Source organism: Sinocyclocheilus anshuiensis, unplaced genomic scaffold (assembly GCF_001515605.1).
Source record: "Sinocyclocheilus anshuiensis isolate Anshui unplaced genomic scaffold, SAMN03320099.WGS_v1.1 scaffold969, whole genome shotgun sequence".
Classification (NCBI taxonomy): Eukaryota; Metazoa; Chordata; class Actinopteri; order Cypriniformes; family Cyprinidae; genus Sinocyclocheilus; species Sinocyclocheilus anshuiensis.
In genome coordinates, this window is record NW_015557114.1 from 83,299 (window position 1) to 98,810 (window position 15,512).

Here is a 15,512-nt window from a genome sequence, read left to right on the forward strand (position 1 = left end):
CAAGGCGACTCTTCGGAGCACAACCACGTCACATCACTATCATGATTCTGTGGCCCTTATCAGCTTTATTACAGTTAATCATTTATACTGTTATAGTTTAAAGCTTGGTAAATGTTCATTTTCTAGCTTCTCTGTAACACAACTTGATGCATTCAAATATTAATAGCAGACTCAAAAGTTATCCAGTTATTTTTTTTTATTATTTTATTGAATTCATCAGACATTCAATGCCAGGATTATTCTTGTTCAATGATTCCTATCACTTCGCCATTATGCATTTGATTCAATTCCAGTCACAGGAACCGAATGCAGCTGCCTTCCGAGTACCATTATCATGGCATCATCTTGGCACAGGTCTGTAAAAACAAAGAGAAGACATTTTCCAGAGAAGAGCGCATGAAAGATTTAATCTCCTTTTAAGGAGATTAAAGGCATAGACTTTTGTACTCTGTACAGGACATATTTTAGTGAATTTCTCTGAGACCATAGTTTTAAGTCTGGATGTACAGAGCACATTCAGGGCTTTTTAGGGATATCAAATGTTTGGAGGTTTGATCATAAACACTCCCTCTCCTTGGTCTTTAAATATGACTGATATTATCAAATGTAGCACTCTTAGGGAAATATGATATTTTGTAATTATTTATATCTGGCTAATTTTCAAATTGTTTGTTGTAAATAAACATCTCAGAAAAATGTTATGGGGTTTCAAATCCAAATATGACTGTTACGAAACAAGGCATAATTTTCATACATGTCTTCTGTAGAGGATACCAGGACACACGGCAATGTTAAAGGGATACTCCACCCCAAAATGAAAATTGTCATTAATCACTTACCCTCATGTCGTTCCAAACCCCTAAAAGCTTAGTTCGTCTTCGGAACACAATTTAAGATATTTTGGAAGAAAATATAAGGCTTGTGACTGTCCCATTGACTGCCAAGTAAATTACGCTGTCAAGGTCCAGAAAAGTATGAAAAGCACCGTCAGAATAGTCCATCTGCCATCAGTGGTTCAACCGTAACGTTATGAAGCGACGAGAATACTTTTTGTACGCGAAGAAAACTAAAATAATGACTTTATTCAACAAATCGTCTCCTCTGTGTCTCTCCGCATCACCGTAGCGCCGTTTTGGAGAATATCCGCTGAACGCAAGCAGCGTACGCTATTCTGTGTCAGCCGTGCTGCACGGATGCGCTGTTTTCGTTCAAATCAAAGCGTAAATACACTTAGAAAACGTATCCTTGTGTCGCGGCTGACACAGAAGAGCGTACGCTGCTTGCGTTCAGTGGTTATTCGCCAAAATGGCGCTACGGTGATGCGGAGAGACACAGAGGAGACGAATTGTTGAATAAAGTCGTTATTTTTGTTTTCTTCGCGTACAAAAAGTATTCTCGTCGCTTCATAACGTTACGGTTGAACCACTGATGGCAGATGGACTATTCTGATGTGGTCTTTCATACTTTTCTGGACCTTGACAGTATAATTTACTTGGCAGTCAATGGGACAATCACAAGCCTCCCGGTTTTCATCCAAAATATCTTAAATTGTGTTCCAAAGACGAACTAAGCTTTTACGGGTTTGGAACAACATGGGGGTAAGTGATTAATGACAAAATTTTCATTTTGGGGTGGAGTAACCCTTTAATCAGGCATTTTGGGGAGACACAAGATGTCAATGGGAAAGAAATTATAGATCAACATAACACTTCTTTTTCATTGTGGTTTGCCCCAAGAACACATTAATATGCAAATTAGATGCGATCTGTATAGAATGGGAATAACAATTTATAGACATTTTATGCACATATTGCATGAAGTAAAACAGTATATCAAATCATTGTTATATCTTTCCTAACATAGTTGAGAATCTTCTTTGTTTAAAGTTTGGTTAAAAATAGCCTGAAACCTAAAACCTGGTGAATGAAAAAATAAAACATCGCATTTGCCTATACATGCATTATACATACACATTTCAAAAATTTATTTTCTCCATTTGTTTCTTATGCTCCAACCAATGTCATGACAAAAAACTTTTTTTCTGGTTCTCAGGAGGTTAAACATGCTAAATGTTTCCAAGCAGAACCATATTTATTGCAATGTACGCTCCCATGAGTTGATCAAATCAAAATCTCAACCCCACAAAAAGATCATGGTAAACTCAAAAGAATTATGTAATCTAATATTTTGATTTCAAATCACTGAAATGCGAGACATTGTCAGGGTTCAACTTCTTAAATCTTACCATGGGCATCTTGCCTCTCGGAGGTCCATGCACATGCGCTCCTATGCAAACTCTGCTAGAACGCAAAGACGGACAAAAGGAAATTCTGTAAATATAATTGGTGTGACTGACTGCAGAACAGATTTTTTTTTTTAAAAACCTGCTTACCAAACTCACTGGAGTTCTTCCTTCATCTTTCAGAGCAACTGGATTCACAGCCGCAGCAGAGGTTCATCAAGCGGCCGCGCTTAGAAGTGAGATTTTATTTAAATCCTTCCATTGCATTCCCTCTGTGGAAAATGGAAGACAGATGCAGATGCATGTAAGCGTCAAGTCAACAAGTGGTGTCCTGAAACATGTCTATCTACACAACCCCTTCAGATTTACACACTGTGCCTTTAAGAAGGGTCTATGTAGGAGGAGTGCTTTGAAAATCACAGCAGCACATCTCACTTTTGAAAAGGCCAATGCCAAGAGGTTGTACAGTTGCATCTTCACTAGTCTCACTGAATTATCACTGCCCTCTTAGAGTGCCAGAAATGTAGGACAAAACACGAGCAAAACACCGAGATGAGGAGGGGAGGGGGATTGATAAGATGTAAAGTAAATAACTGAAAGCACAAACCTTGCTTAATAAATGCTGATCTCCTTTGCATTTGATGTCATTAATATCTGGAACTAATGCATCAAGTATACAGGAACTATAAGCTCCGTTCTCCGGTTTGACCTTAAACTGGAAATCGGCTAAAATATTGGATTAAGACATAACTACATAGACCACAATCACCACATTGAACTACAGAGCATGTTCTAATTTCCACTTTTCCTCTAAGTTACATGGTCACCGCCAGTTAACGCTATTCACAGCTAGTATTTAGGAAAAGCTGAAATAAAGTTGCATGCACGCTTTACGTTAACGACTCACAAATACCTGATTTCGTTCCAGGTGGATCCAAAGTATGTTAAAGGCACACCTGATGTAATGTCTGGTGTATAGAGCATTTCTACAAACCTGGAAACCTGGTGCGATTATCCTATGGATTTTCAGCTGGGTTTCTACATCTCTGGAGTAGCCCTGGAGAATCCAATGACGTAGTAGTGGACACAGCTAAGGTATAGATCCGTCTTATTTGATCACTAAAAGTATTGGAACAAAGCTCTAAACATATTTTAAGAATAAAGACAACATATGGTTGGGAAAATACTGACATCCCCACGTCTGATGCAAAGAAAAGTCATTAATATGGAGCACTAGAGCCAATGCCTGATAAAGGCAAAGGGTGGCCTCCAGTTTTAGTCTTACCTAGATGGAAAGACAAAATCGCTACATGGGCCTCATACGTCAAAACCACCCAATAAATCTCAGCTAGTCATAAACCATAATGGCTACGGAGTAATGACTTTTATTAACAGAAATACATACAGTTCAGTTGTATCTGAAATAAACAATATTCAATAGGTTATTCCGTTGAAGCAGTAATACAATGAGACAAGAGCATTTAAGTCCTTTACTAATTGATTAAAACGGTAGAAAAACAACTCAAATCGGTCTTTAGAGTCCCGACCAAAAGGTTCACCGTAACACCAATGACAATATTTTCATAATGTGCTTGAACTATTTAACAAATTACACTAATTGGGAGGGGACACACGTTAAATCACTATATTACCGGATGTTGAGGGTTGTTTTAGTGAGCCTGAATATTCGAAGCTGAAACTAGTTCTTTTAACTTGCTACTTTTTTACTGAGACGCCAAATAATTTTCTGTTTATTCCAACACGTTTCTTATGATAGGACGAACAACTTCTAGTTGCCATCGAGCCTAATTAAATAAAAGTTCAATCTTTCATTGGTTGGCAGCAGACTCTGCAGCAAGTGCTTTAATTGAGTGCAACACCGCTTTTTCAGCTGCCTTGGTTTTCTGGAGTATTTTTCCCCATTCATTTTTAAAAAGCATTTGTTAAAGAGTTACGATTCACTCAAACCAATCAGCTATGAGCCGAATCATTACAATCTTTAGATTTTAAGCAAAAAAGTATTTGAAAATGGCAAAAAGAATACACAAAACCGGTCCATGCCGGAAAGTACTGCAATCCCAAGAAGCACTGCGAATGACAGATAAAACTATTGATTTAAAGATATCGAGTGTGTATACAGAAACATTTTACGTTTACTGCAAAATATGCAAATTGTAATTCTCCGATTGGAGATTTTTTTGAATAATCATGGTTAATTACCACATATTTGCAAAATGAGTTGAAATAACGCTTCAACAAAAGCATAACACCATTTAAACTTACAGCTTAGTGGGTCTGTCTTGCCTCATGAAGAAAATGAATGGGATTTTTACTTCAGGTTCTGCGCACTCAATACATCACGTGATATGCAAATAATGCCTGCTGCCAGCCAATGAATTTTTGAATCTCTACAGGGTTTCACTGCTATTGGCTCTCAATCAAAACCAGATTTAAATATTAGTGCTATCAAACAATTAATCGCGATTAATCGCAGCCAAAATACGTTTTTGTTTACATAATATACGTGTACTGTGCATATTTATTATGTATATATAAATACACACATGCATGTATACATTTAAGAACAATTTTTTGTTTATATATAAAATATTTATATATATAATATAAATTATATATGAATATAAGCATACATACATGTAAATATTTGTAAAATATAAACATGTATGTTTGTGTATTTATATATACACATAATAAATATACACAGTACACGCATATTATGTAAACAAAAGATTTTATTTTGGTCGCGATTAATCGTGATCCGCCGCGGCCACCACGACTCCCAGCAGCCTGCATCTCCTGCTTGGTCAGGGCTTTCTTCACCTCCACTTTATGCCCGTTAATAACATGGTACTTGAGCACCACGGCTTTATCGGCCGAGTCGTTGTCCTCGAAATACACAAAGCCGAAGCCCCGCTTCTTGCCGGTCTCTTTGTCCGTGATCACCTCCGCCTTCTCCACCGCGCCGAACTGGGAGAAGCAGTCGCGAAGGTGATCCTCCTCGATGTCGTCTTTAAGACCGCCGATGAATATCTTCTTCACCTTCGCGAGGGCCTCGGGCCTGCCCGCATCTTCCCGAGCCACGGCCCGCTTCAGCTCGACGTTGTTCCCGTCCAGAACGTGCGGGCGGGCCGCCATGGCCGAGTCCGCTTCCTCGGGGCTCGAGTAGGTCACGAAACCGAAGCAGCGCGAGCGCTTCAGCTGCTGGTTCTGCACGACCACGCAGTCCGTGAGAGTCCCGTATTGCTCGAAATGATTTCGCAGCCCGTCGTCGGTGGTCTGGACGTTAAGACCACCGACAAACAGCTTGCAAAGTTGATTTTCCATATGCGCCGTCATCTTCGTACCCTAATCTCTGCTGGGTTGCTGTAAAATGGCGGTGAAATATAAATGGCGGCGGTGCGGACGGATGATGTCATATAGACGTAACCACGCCCACCGCGGTATGAAATCAATGCGTTTTATTTATTTTGATTTACTTACTTAATACGAAGAATCGTTTGTGTGTCGGTAGTGTATTTTGTAAAAATGTTCTACAATTCAAAGCTTCCATCTGCTATGACGGATCAAATATTTACGAGAACGTAGCGTTTATTCAAAAAGGACAGCTGGTGCGCATGCGCAGTGAAGACAACAACAGCCCACTACAGCAAAAACAATGGCGACTGCCGTGGAGAATATCGTTAAAGTGTGAGTACATGTAGTTTTTAAACTCTTTTAATGAATATCCGTGTGATATTCTCAAATTGTGGCTGATTCGGGAAGGTTTTATTGTCAACATTAAGTCCGAAGCGTTGTGCTGGTGTTTGGTTGGCTAATAATGAAAATCGTGTGACATGAAAGCGCGCTACAGTCATGTGTTTTCTTATAAAATCAATTTAAAAGCCAGTCACTGATTCTTTTACTGCATTTTTTTTTTCATCTTTAAAAAAACAATTTTACAAAAGTGTCTGTAGTGTTGGCTTTGCTTTTTAACACTGGCAAAAATTTGTACCTCTCATTGGGGTCCATTGATGTCCATTGTTTGCATATCAGTACGTTGTGACGCACCAAATGTAGCCTTATAGAAATAATCCTCAGCTATTTTCCCAAGACTGATTTAAATAATCAAAAGTGAATATGTGTATTAACAGTAAATCTAAATCACATGCCTTGAAGTAACTTATATTTGTTATTCTCTCTTGTGTGTGTGTGTGTGTGTGTGTGTGTGTGTGTGTGCAGTGATTGAACAATGGCTTGATTTATGCATGTGACTGGTGTGACACGTCTTCTCTGTCCCTGCTGAAATCCAGCACACAGTGTCTCTCTGCAACACGACTGCTGCTGATACACATTCTCACTCTGCTGGTGCTGTCATATCACCACTGACAGCAGATATGGAGAGGGAACCGTCCTCACATGGCAGCTAACTAAACCTCTTTGTGATCATTCTGAACAGAGAGCAAAACTGCGGGTGGCGTATAAGCGAAAACAAAAGAACCAGCGAAAGCCGAGAGTCTAGCAGTGCTGAGCGTCATTATTCACACCTGCCCGCTCCGTGATCCTCTTTTCTTGACTTCATGATTTTCCCATTCTGCTTTCTCTTCATTTCTATATCAGTGTCACAGTTATAACGCCCGGCTGTGTGCAGAGAGGAGCATCCTCATGCCCTTCCTGGACTCCCAGACTGGAGTCGCTCAAAGCAACTGCTACATTTGGATGGAGAAGAGACACAGGAGTGCAGGTTCAGCATCAGCCAAATACACTCATTCCATTCTCAGTCTGTCCTGCTGGTACTAGCAGCGCTGGGTAGTAACTGGTTACATGTAAATCTGGATTACGCAATCAGATTCCAAAAATTTGTAACTAGATTAAATTACACTTTAAAATTCTACAGACTACAGTTACTTTTTTATTGATTATATATTCACACAATAGCAATAAATTATAATTTAGCCTATTGATTCTCCATATTTTCATATTTTAAAGGTTCCTTTCTAAAATAGCCTACCGCTTATATACATTCAGAAAGTTTTCCAGTTTCACACAAAGACCAGACACTAGTCAGATGGCTATAATTGCACAGAAAATTGAGAGGCCACGCAGCATTTGACCACTGGATTTACAAAAATCATTTCAGTTTTAAGAAGCGTTTTCTCCATATTTCAACTCCGCGTCAACTACTGAAGAACACACTCATCTTGTATTTGAATTATCACTCAGTGGGTTACTTAACCATGTATTAGTATGCCTTTTGACTTTCAAATGCACAAATTCACGTTATTTCTTATTTACATGTAATGCAGGCATTCCCAGACTTTTTTGTCAACTGAATCTCTTTCACCTAATATATTTACTTTAAGTACCGATGAGATTTAAAAATAAATATTTTAATTATTCAGTCTCACATTTGCATGTTCACGGTTCTCTGGTATTGGTTAAGTCACATGACATGCAGGTAAACCAATAAAATACAACATTGTTTTAGTAAGTTTTGTTTTGATTGATGTTATTTTAAAAATTAATTTTACATTTGTATGATTTAATTAATTATTTGCTTTTCATTAAACTCTCAAACCCCCTGCAGTTCCTTCATGAGCCCCAGTTTGGGAACCTTTATAATGTAATGTGATGTTTAATGCACTTCATGGAACATATTTTCTTATTTTCTTTGCGTTTTTATATCAATATGGTACAAAATTGTATTCTATTTAAATCAATGTGATAAACAAGTTCGGTCAAAAGTAATCTAAAAGTAGTCTGATTATATTACCTAAAATGTGTAATGTAATGGATTACGTTACTAACTGCAATTTTTGTCATGTAATTTGGAATCAGTAACAGACTACAATTTGTAAGTAATCGAGCCAGCTCTGGGTCCTAACAGACACGGTTTATGATTGCTATTTAAGGTACCACACCGGGACAGCTGTACACATATCCTGCTCGGCGCTGGAGGAAGAAAAGAAGAGCTCACCCACCAGAAGAACCTGCTCTGGTCTTTCCTCCACTCAAAGCTGGTATTCTGTTATAACATGGCTTGTTTATTCCTGTTCTTGTGTTTAACTCTATAACACGTACTGTATCGTTTTTGATAAGCAAATTTCTTCCTTTTATATAGTAAATGTAACTTTAATATTGTGAATAATATTTCAAGATGAACACTTAATGGACTGAAGCAACTTAGGTTTACTTGATTATTAATTTTTTAGAAAAACCATGTTAAAATGTGAGCATCATATGTGACCCTGGACCACAAAACCAGTCATAAGGGTCAATTTCTCGAAATTGAGATTTCTACATCATCTGAAAGCTGAATAAATAAGCTTTCCATTGATGTATGGTTTGTTAGGATAGGACAATATTCGGCAGGGATACAACTATTTGAAAATCTGGAATCTGAGGGTGCAAAAAAATCTAAATATTGAGAAAATCGCCTTTAAAGTTGTCCAAATTAAGTTCTTAGCAATGCATATTACTAATCAAAAATTAAGTTTTGATATATTTACGGTAGGCAATTTACAAAATATCTTTATGGAACATGATCTTTACTTAATATCCTAATGATTTTTGGCATAAAAGAAAAATCAATAATTTTGACCCATACAATGTATTGTTGGCTATTGCTACAAATATACCCCAGCGACTTAAGACTGCTTTTGTGCTCCAGGCTCACATATATGATGCATATATGATGCATCAGGCTTTCTGGAATGTTTATTTATCTCAGACATCATTGTATTGCATTGCATTATATGTTTTGATAAGAAAACTACAGAGCTTTGATCATAAAAACACTATCTTACTAAGACATTTTTTTTATTATTTATATGCATTTTATGTAAGTAGTATTGTTATAAAGATCTCATTGATTACAAGCTATCAATTTTTCATCTTATTTTTGATCTAATATCATCTCCATATTCTCCTACATTATTGGCCATAAAAGCCTGTTGTATCAAAATGATACTCAACATAAAACACATGTGCAAACTTTTTTGTTTCTCAGATTTTATCAAAAGGTTAAATAAACTGTTGCATTAAAAAAAGAAAAAGATTATTATTTCATATGTCAGGCTTAATGAATAAAAACAATATAGATTGAGATATACAAGTCAGAGAAAATATTTAAAATCAGATTGTAAATCGTAAGCAAATTATTAAAAATGGCATCTTTTCAAAGCTGAGCTGGAACTGGGAATGAAGAAAGATGTGTTGGGGCCGGTGGATGGGAGCAGTCTGGAAGCCTTGCTGAAAGGAGAGCCGCTGGATAAAAGAGTGCCCACTGAGCTCAGACCGCCTGAGGAAGAAACCAGTCTGGCTGAGATCACTGGAAGCAGCACGGCCAGCAGCCACAGCGGCTCGACACGCATCAGGAAGGTAGCATAAGCACACAAGTGGTGGATTTTTTCCTATATGAATGCATAGCCTGATCATTTCCTGTCGTTCTCAGAGGATCCTTGAGCCGGAAGACTACTTGGATGATCTGGACGATGAAGATTTTGAGGAGGAGACTCCAAAAAGACGAGGAAAAGGAAAGTCTAAGGTAACATGCCTAGTCTGCTGTTGTTTAAAGGCACAATATGTAAGGTTTTTTATTAAAATATCCAAAAACCACTAGAACAATGTTCTATATTTTGCTGACTTGTGTACTTACATTATCCCAAATGTTTCGAAGAATGTTTAAATCCAGAGAAATAAGCAATTTTAACTATGATTCCACACTCAGCGACGACGTCATCAAACTACGCCTTTGTCTCTTTGTTTGTTTTGAATGCGTGCCCTCTAACGGCAAAAACTTACATATTGTGCCTTTACGTAATTGAATATTGATTCTATGTGATAGTTCTTAGACGTGCGACGTGCGATGGCCTGGAGGAATAGTGTTATGGAAATTTTGTTTTAATCTGCCAGGGTCGAGGAGTTGGAAATGGAAAAAAGAAAATGGAAGCTGCTGCAGCTGCCCAGGAAGATCGAGACAAACCATATGCTTGTGACAGTGAGTTGCGACACATGTTATTTTAAGTGACTTGTTTTAAAAAGTCATTCTTTTGTAGCATTATGGTTATTTTTTGCCAAAACATTTGTATTCTGTTTTAGGGAACATTCAGTTAAATTGGGTGTTTGTTTTTATTATGGTAAACTATGGTTCACTACTATTCACAAGTTTAGGGTCAGTAGTTTATTTATTTATTGAAGTAACAGTAAATGTTCTAATTTGTATTTTAAATGCCGTTCTTTTGAACTCTTTAATCATTAAAGAATCCTGAAAATGTGTCACTTTTGAACAAAAACATTAAGCAGAGCAATTGTTTTTAACAAGAAGAAATGTTTATAAGCAGCAAATCAGAATGATTTCTGAAGGATCATGTGACACTGAAGACTGGAGTAATGATGCTGAAAATGCAGCTTTGATCACAGGAATAAATTCCATTTTACAATATATTCACATAGAAAACAGTTCTTTTAAATTGTAATAATATTTCACAATATTACTGTTTTTACTGTGTTTCTGTTTAAATAAATGCAGCCTTGGTGAGCAGAAGAGACTTGGTAGTGTATGTAAATGACTCAACGTCTGTGTACTGCTGCTGTTGCAGTAAACGCAATTTGAGCAATCACGTTATTGTTCTCATTGTTTTGATGTCGATATCATAAACAGATTAATTCTGAACGATTCATGTTTGCAGTTTAGATTCCATCATTGGTTTCTGTCGTCTGGAGAGGGAGCTTTAGTACATTGAAAACCTTCGTTGAAATATCAATGATAATCCTGTTTACACTAGTGCTTTAATTTGAAATGTTTTCTTTTTATTAGTCTGTGGGAAACGCTATAAAAACAGACCAGGTTTGAGTTACCACTACACTCACTCTCACCTGGCTGACGAGGAGGGAGAGGACAGAGAAGAACCTGAGATTCACACGCCTGCGCCACAAGAGGAACCCAAGAGTGAGTTCATTCATGATGGCTACACGGTAGGGATGAAACGGTTACCGGTTTGATGATAAACCATGAGAAAAAGTCCCGACGGTTAGTCATATTTTAATTAGCATTAAAACCGTATTCGATTACCACGATTTGAAAAGCATTAAGCAAAGTTAGTAACGGATTGATGCAGGCACAGCATGCTTGTAGGTTTGGTTTTGTGTGAACACATGACTGAAGGCAGAGTGAATGACGAAATGAATGAATTGCATAAAGGGGAACCGACTGTCTTAAGAAAAGTTTCATGCAGTTTGCACATTGTTTGTGTGATTATCAGTGCACTGGCTCGCCTTCATGGTTTATTTTAGAAAGTTTCCAACAAGTGTTAACAATACCGTGATTATATTGATAACCATGGTCATTTTGGTCACTATAATCTTGATATGAAATTTTCATGCCGTTTCATTTCTACTACCCCGCATTATTTAAAGTGCACTCCTGACACATCACTTATATTGTTGTGCATCATCAATTTATAGGATTTAACGAGTACAATATGTACTGTTTGAACCCCACCCTTTATACAACATTTAAGAGTTAGATATTGTTAGATCCTAGTGACTTAAGGATATTGTATATGACGTTACAAATATGAGTAACTTTTGTTACGACCACATTGATTACAGCTTCGATTTGGATATTCCTGCCAGTCAAAACATTAATGAAAGCGGTTTCATCTGATCCTGTTTTTTTTTTTTTTTTTACAGCCCCTAAGAAAGGACCAAATGGCCTGGCGTTACCCAATGACTATTGTGACTTCTGCCTAGGCGACTCTAACATGAACCAGAAAACAGGCCAGTCGGAGGAACTGGTGTCCTGCTCTGACTGTGGACGTTCAGGTACGACACAAGAGACACAGAACAAACTCTAAACCTCCACGCTGAGACACACAGAATTCACACGTGGCTTTTTCTTCTCTCATGCCTCTTAAGGACATCCTACGTGCCTGCAGTTCACTGCCGTGATGATGGCAGCTGTGAAGACTTACCGCTGGCAGTGCATTGAGTGCAAGTGCTGCAACGTTTGTGGCACATCTGAGAATGACGTGAGTCTCCTCACATGATCACTCAAACAAACCTCTCACACACAAAGCCAGTGCTGGGGAAAGTTACTTTTAAAAGTAATGTATTACAGTATTGCGTTACTTGGGAAAAAAGTAATCTGATTACGTAACTCCCGTTACTTTAATGCGTTACCCCCAACACTGCACAAAACCATCTGTGAATGTGTTTAAATCCTCTTCTGCAGGACCAGCTTCTGTTCTGTGATGACTGTGACAGAGGATACCACATGTACTGCCTCAGCCCTCCCATGTCAGACCCTCCAGAAGGTATGCATTTATCATCATTTACTCAGCCTCATATGACTTTTTTCTCTCTTCCATTAAATGCAAAAAGAAAGAAATTGTCAAGAAATGTTGCACCTTTAGGGCTGTTCCATTCCAGAATGTTTGGAATCATTTCCGATTCCTGGTTCTGGAATCGATTTTTCACTGTTGTTTTCGATTCTCCTTTTTTCTTTATAGATTGGTAGAACGTGTTCACTTAATCTCACTGTGACTACATGATATGAAGGCTTACTTCCTTTTAAACTTCCTTTGTATTCATTGATTATTATCAGCATCTGTTATCTCTTCATGCAGTACAGAGTGGTGCTCAAAACCATTTTGGACAACAGAACAAGCCAATTTCACCCTTTAAGCTAATTAATGGACTTTATTGTATGTTTATCTTTATTGTAGGGAACTTGTCCAAAACATAGGCTAATCAGTATATGTCAGTTGTGAGCTATTTGATGTGCAGGATCACTGAGTGAAACAGTGACAACAAAACAAAGTGAATGAAAGGTTATGATTACTTATGGCTTTATTTAAACGTTTTAGTGTGACATACCACAACACCGAGTTGTATGTGAACACGTCAACATTAAACAACAATGTAAAAGAACAGCTGCAGTCGTATTTTTGAATCGATTCATTGAAACAAGCCATCCGAAAGAACAGGTTCGTGGAGATGAATCAGACTTCCCATGAATATTAGAGGCCGAGAGGTGAATTAATGATTAGCTCTATGAGCTGAAAAGGCTATTAAAGAGGATTTGCCAAAGCCTTGGAATCAATTAATCATTTCTTTTTTGGAATTGATTCCCAAGCCCTTCTGAAAGGGGCTAAGTCTAACAGTCTCCAAAAATGGCCAAAAAAAGCACCATTTTGAATGCCATAAAAGTGGTCCATATGTTTGTATACATGCAAAAACCACATATTTTTATGACCGCCACCAGCATAGTACAAAAAGAAAGTCTGTGCTGAAATTGACTTCAGTACTATAGCTGTGAGATCCATAAAGGACCAGTAAAACATTAACATGTGAAAATGTGCATAATAAGAGTGTTTTTTTTTTTAATTGCATTTTGTTTTTAACATCAACATTTTTGAAGTTGTAAAAAAAAACAAAAAAATCAGTTTTTGTTTTTTTTTTGATACTGTTACTGCCATAACCGTTACTTATGGGCTTTCCGCCACTGAATAAAAAAACAACGAAATTAATTAATTGCAACTTTATTTCACAATTCTGACTTTTTTCTCGCAATTCGGAGGGAAAAAAAAACTGAATTGCGAAAAAAATTCAGAATTGTGAGAGAAATTGCAATTAATTCATTTCTAATTTTTATTCGTTCAGATTATATATATTATAAAGTCACAATTCAGAGAAATAAACTTTTTTTCCCTCAGAAATGGACTTTATAACTTGCAATTGAGAGTTTATATCTCACAATTCTAAGAAGTCAGAATTGCGAGAAGAAGAAAAAAACAGAATTGTGAGATGTAAACACAATTGCGAGAAAAAAGTCGCAGTTACCTTTTTTATTTTTTATTCACTGGCCCAAATGGGCTTCCATAGTAACTAGCATTTTTGGGGAAAAGAAAATCCTCTGTGTCAAAATGACTGGGACACGACATTAGAATTAATATTAAGTTTTGCATGCCACACTACGGACTGTTGTGCTATAGTCCAAGTCTTGTGATGCAGTGCAATAGCACTGCATGAGGAGCAGACCAAAAAAATAAAGTTGTCATGTGAAGCCACGTCTTTGACACCAAAACGGTTATGCATTAAGTTTATGCATTTATTGCCATTTTAGTTGGTAGTAGTTAGAGTTATGCGATTGCCACTGATGATTAATATTTGGCTTTAATCGTGTTTCTAGGAAGCTGGAGTTGCCACCTGTGTCTGGCTCTTCTGAAGGACAAGGCCTCCATTTATCAGAGCCAAAACCCCGCGATGGAGTGACCATGAAAACAGTCTACCATGAAGAAGGCGCAGCCCTCACATCCACACAGAAATGCATTGAGAATGTTGTGAGATTTTACAGAATGATGCAGACGTAGAAAGAGAAATCATTGGCCCTAATGTAGCCATTGTCTTCGTTTAGTTTTTTTTTATTTCACTGACTGTTACACACATCACAAGCAGTGTTTGAAATGAAAGAGTGCACAAAGGAGAAGTTTGATTATATACACTTCATGCATTATGAGCAGTATTTCCACATTCCTTGATGTTAGGGCCAATGGTTCAGATGATTAAGCACCTGTTTATGCATTGCCAAATAATTTTTTTTTTATTTTGTCTTTATGACTCACTCGAGATACATTTGTTTACATAGAGCAAACATATGACTTGATCTTTCAAGGATGTTATGGTTTTAAATATGAATTTGTACAAGAAGTGTATCTCTCTTTATCGTATATAATTATTTCTTGTAAGTTGTTCGTTCAGGAAGTATTTGTGCCAGGGTCCAGATTCAAAAACCAGAAGATGGTGCTGTATTTTTATTTTTATGATCATATTATGTTTTTTTTTCAGCATTTTCTGGTTTCACTGATTTTAATTCTAAAAACACTCTCATAAGGCGGGTTATCTTTCGTAGCAGAATTTTGTATGTGATATAACCAGTATCTATTATTGTTGATTAACCATATTGAATTATCGTGAGTACTGTATCGTTTTGTGTTTGTTTTTGGTATTAAATGTAAATGCTGTATTTTTCTGTCTTTTTTTATTTACATTTTTCATATTGGCCTTTCCATAATAAACATACATGTGACAGAGAAATTAATCTTAATTATGTGTATTTTTTATGAACGCTGCCAGCACAGTAAATAAAGACTGCACTGAAATTTACCACAGTATTAGAACTCTTGAGACCATGTAAAACGTCCACATGTGAAATAATAGGCATGAGAAAGATAAAAAAAAATAAATAAATTGCATATTGTTTTTAACATCA

At 37.1% G+C, this 15,512-nt stretch overlaps 2 protein-coding genes and 1 long non-coding RNA gene across 4 annotated transcripts; 1 reads left to right on the forward strand and 2 right to left on the reverse strand.

The window, feature by feature from the left end:
• Positions 1–181: 181 nt before the first annotated feature.
• LOC107677730 (uncharacterized) lies at positions 182–4,772 on the reverse strand. Of its 2 annotated transcripts, none has more exons than XR_001632879.1 (4): positions 2,850–4,772; positions 2,393–2,514; positions 2,246–2,297; positions 182–356 (listed from the first exon to the last, which is right to left on the reverse strand). It is a non-coding gene; the product is annotated as an uncharacterized LOC107677730 (long non-coding RNA). The 2 variants fall into 2 exon arrangements; XR_001632880.1 differs by having other exon boundaries at positions 2,246–2,300.
• A 248-nt stretch (positions 4,773–5,020) lies between these two features.
• On the reverse strand, positions 5,021–5,658 carry LOC107677708 (heterogeneous nuclear ribonucleoprotein A0-like; the record flags this gene model as incomplete). The annotated part of the gene is made up of 1 exon (XM_016472727.1): positions 5,021–5,658. A coding segment is annotated over exon 1 (579 nt), but the record flags the coding sequence as incomplete, so codon positions are not given.
• Positions 5,659–6,862: 1,204 nt separating this feature from the next.
• Positions 6,863–15,266, forward strand: LOC107677733 (zinc finger protein ubi-d4-like). The gene is made up of 10 exons (XM_016472755.1): positions 6,863–6,983; positions 8,152–8,259; positions 9,423–9,619; positions 9,693–9,785; positions 10,154–10,238; positions 11,058–11,189; positions 11,933–12,064; positions 12,158–12,270; positions 12,474–12,555; positions 14,433–15,266. Exons 1-10 carry the CDS (start codon positions 6,905–6,907, stop codon positions 14,513–14,515), a joined length of 1,104 nt encoding a protein of 367 aa, XP_016328241.1. The 5' UTR covers positions 6,863–6,904; the 3' UTR covers positions 14,516–15,266.
• The last annotated feature ends 246 nt before the right edge of the window (positions 15,267–15,512 follow it).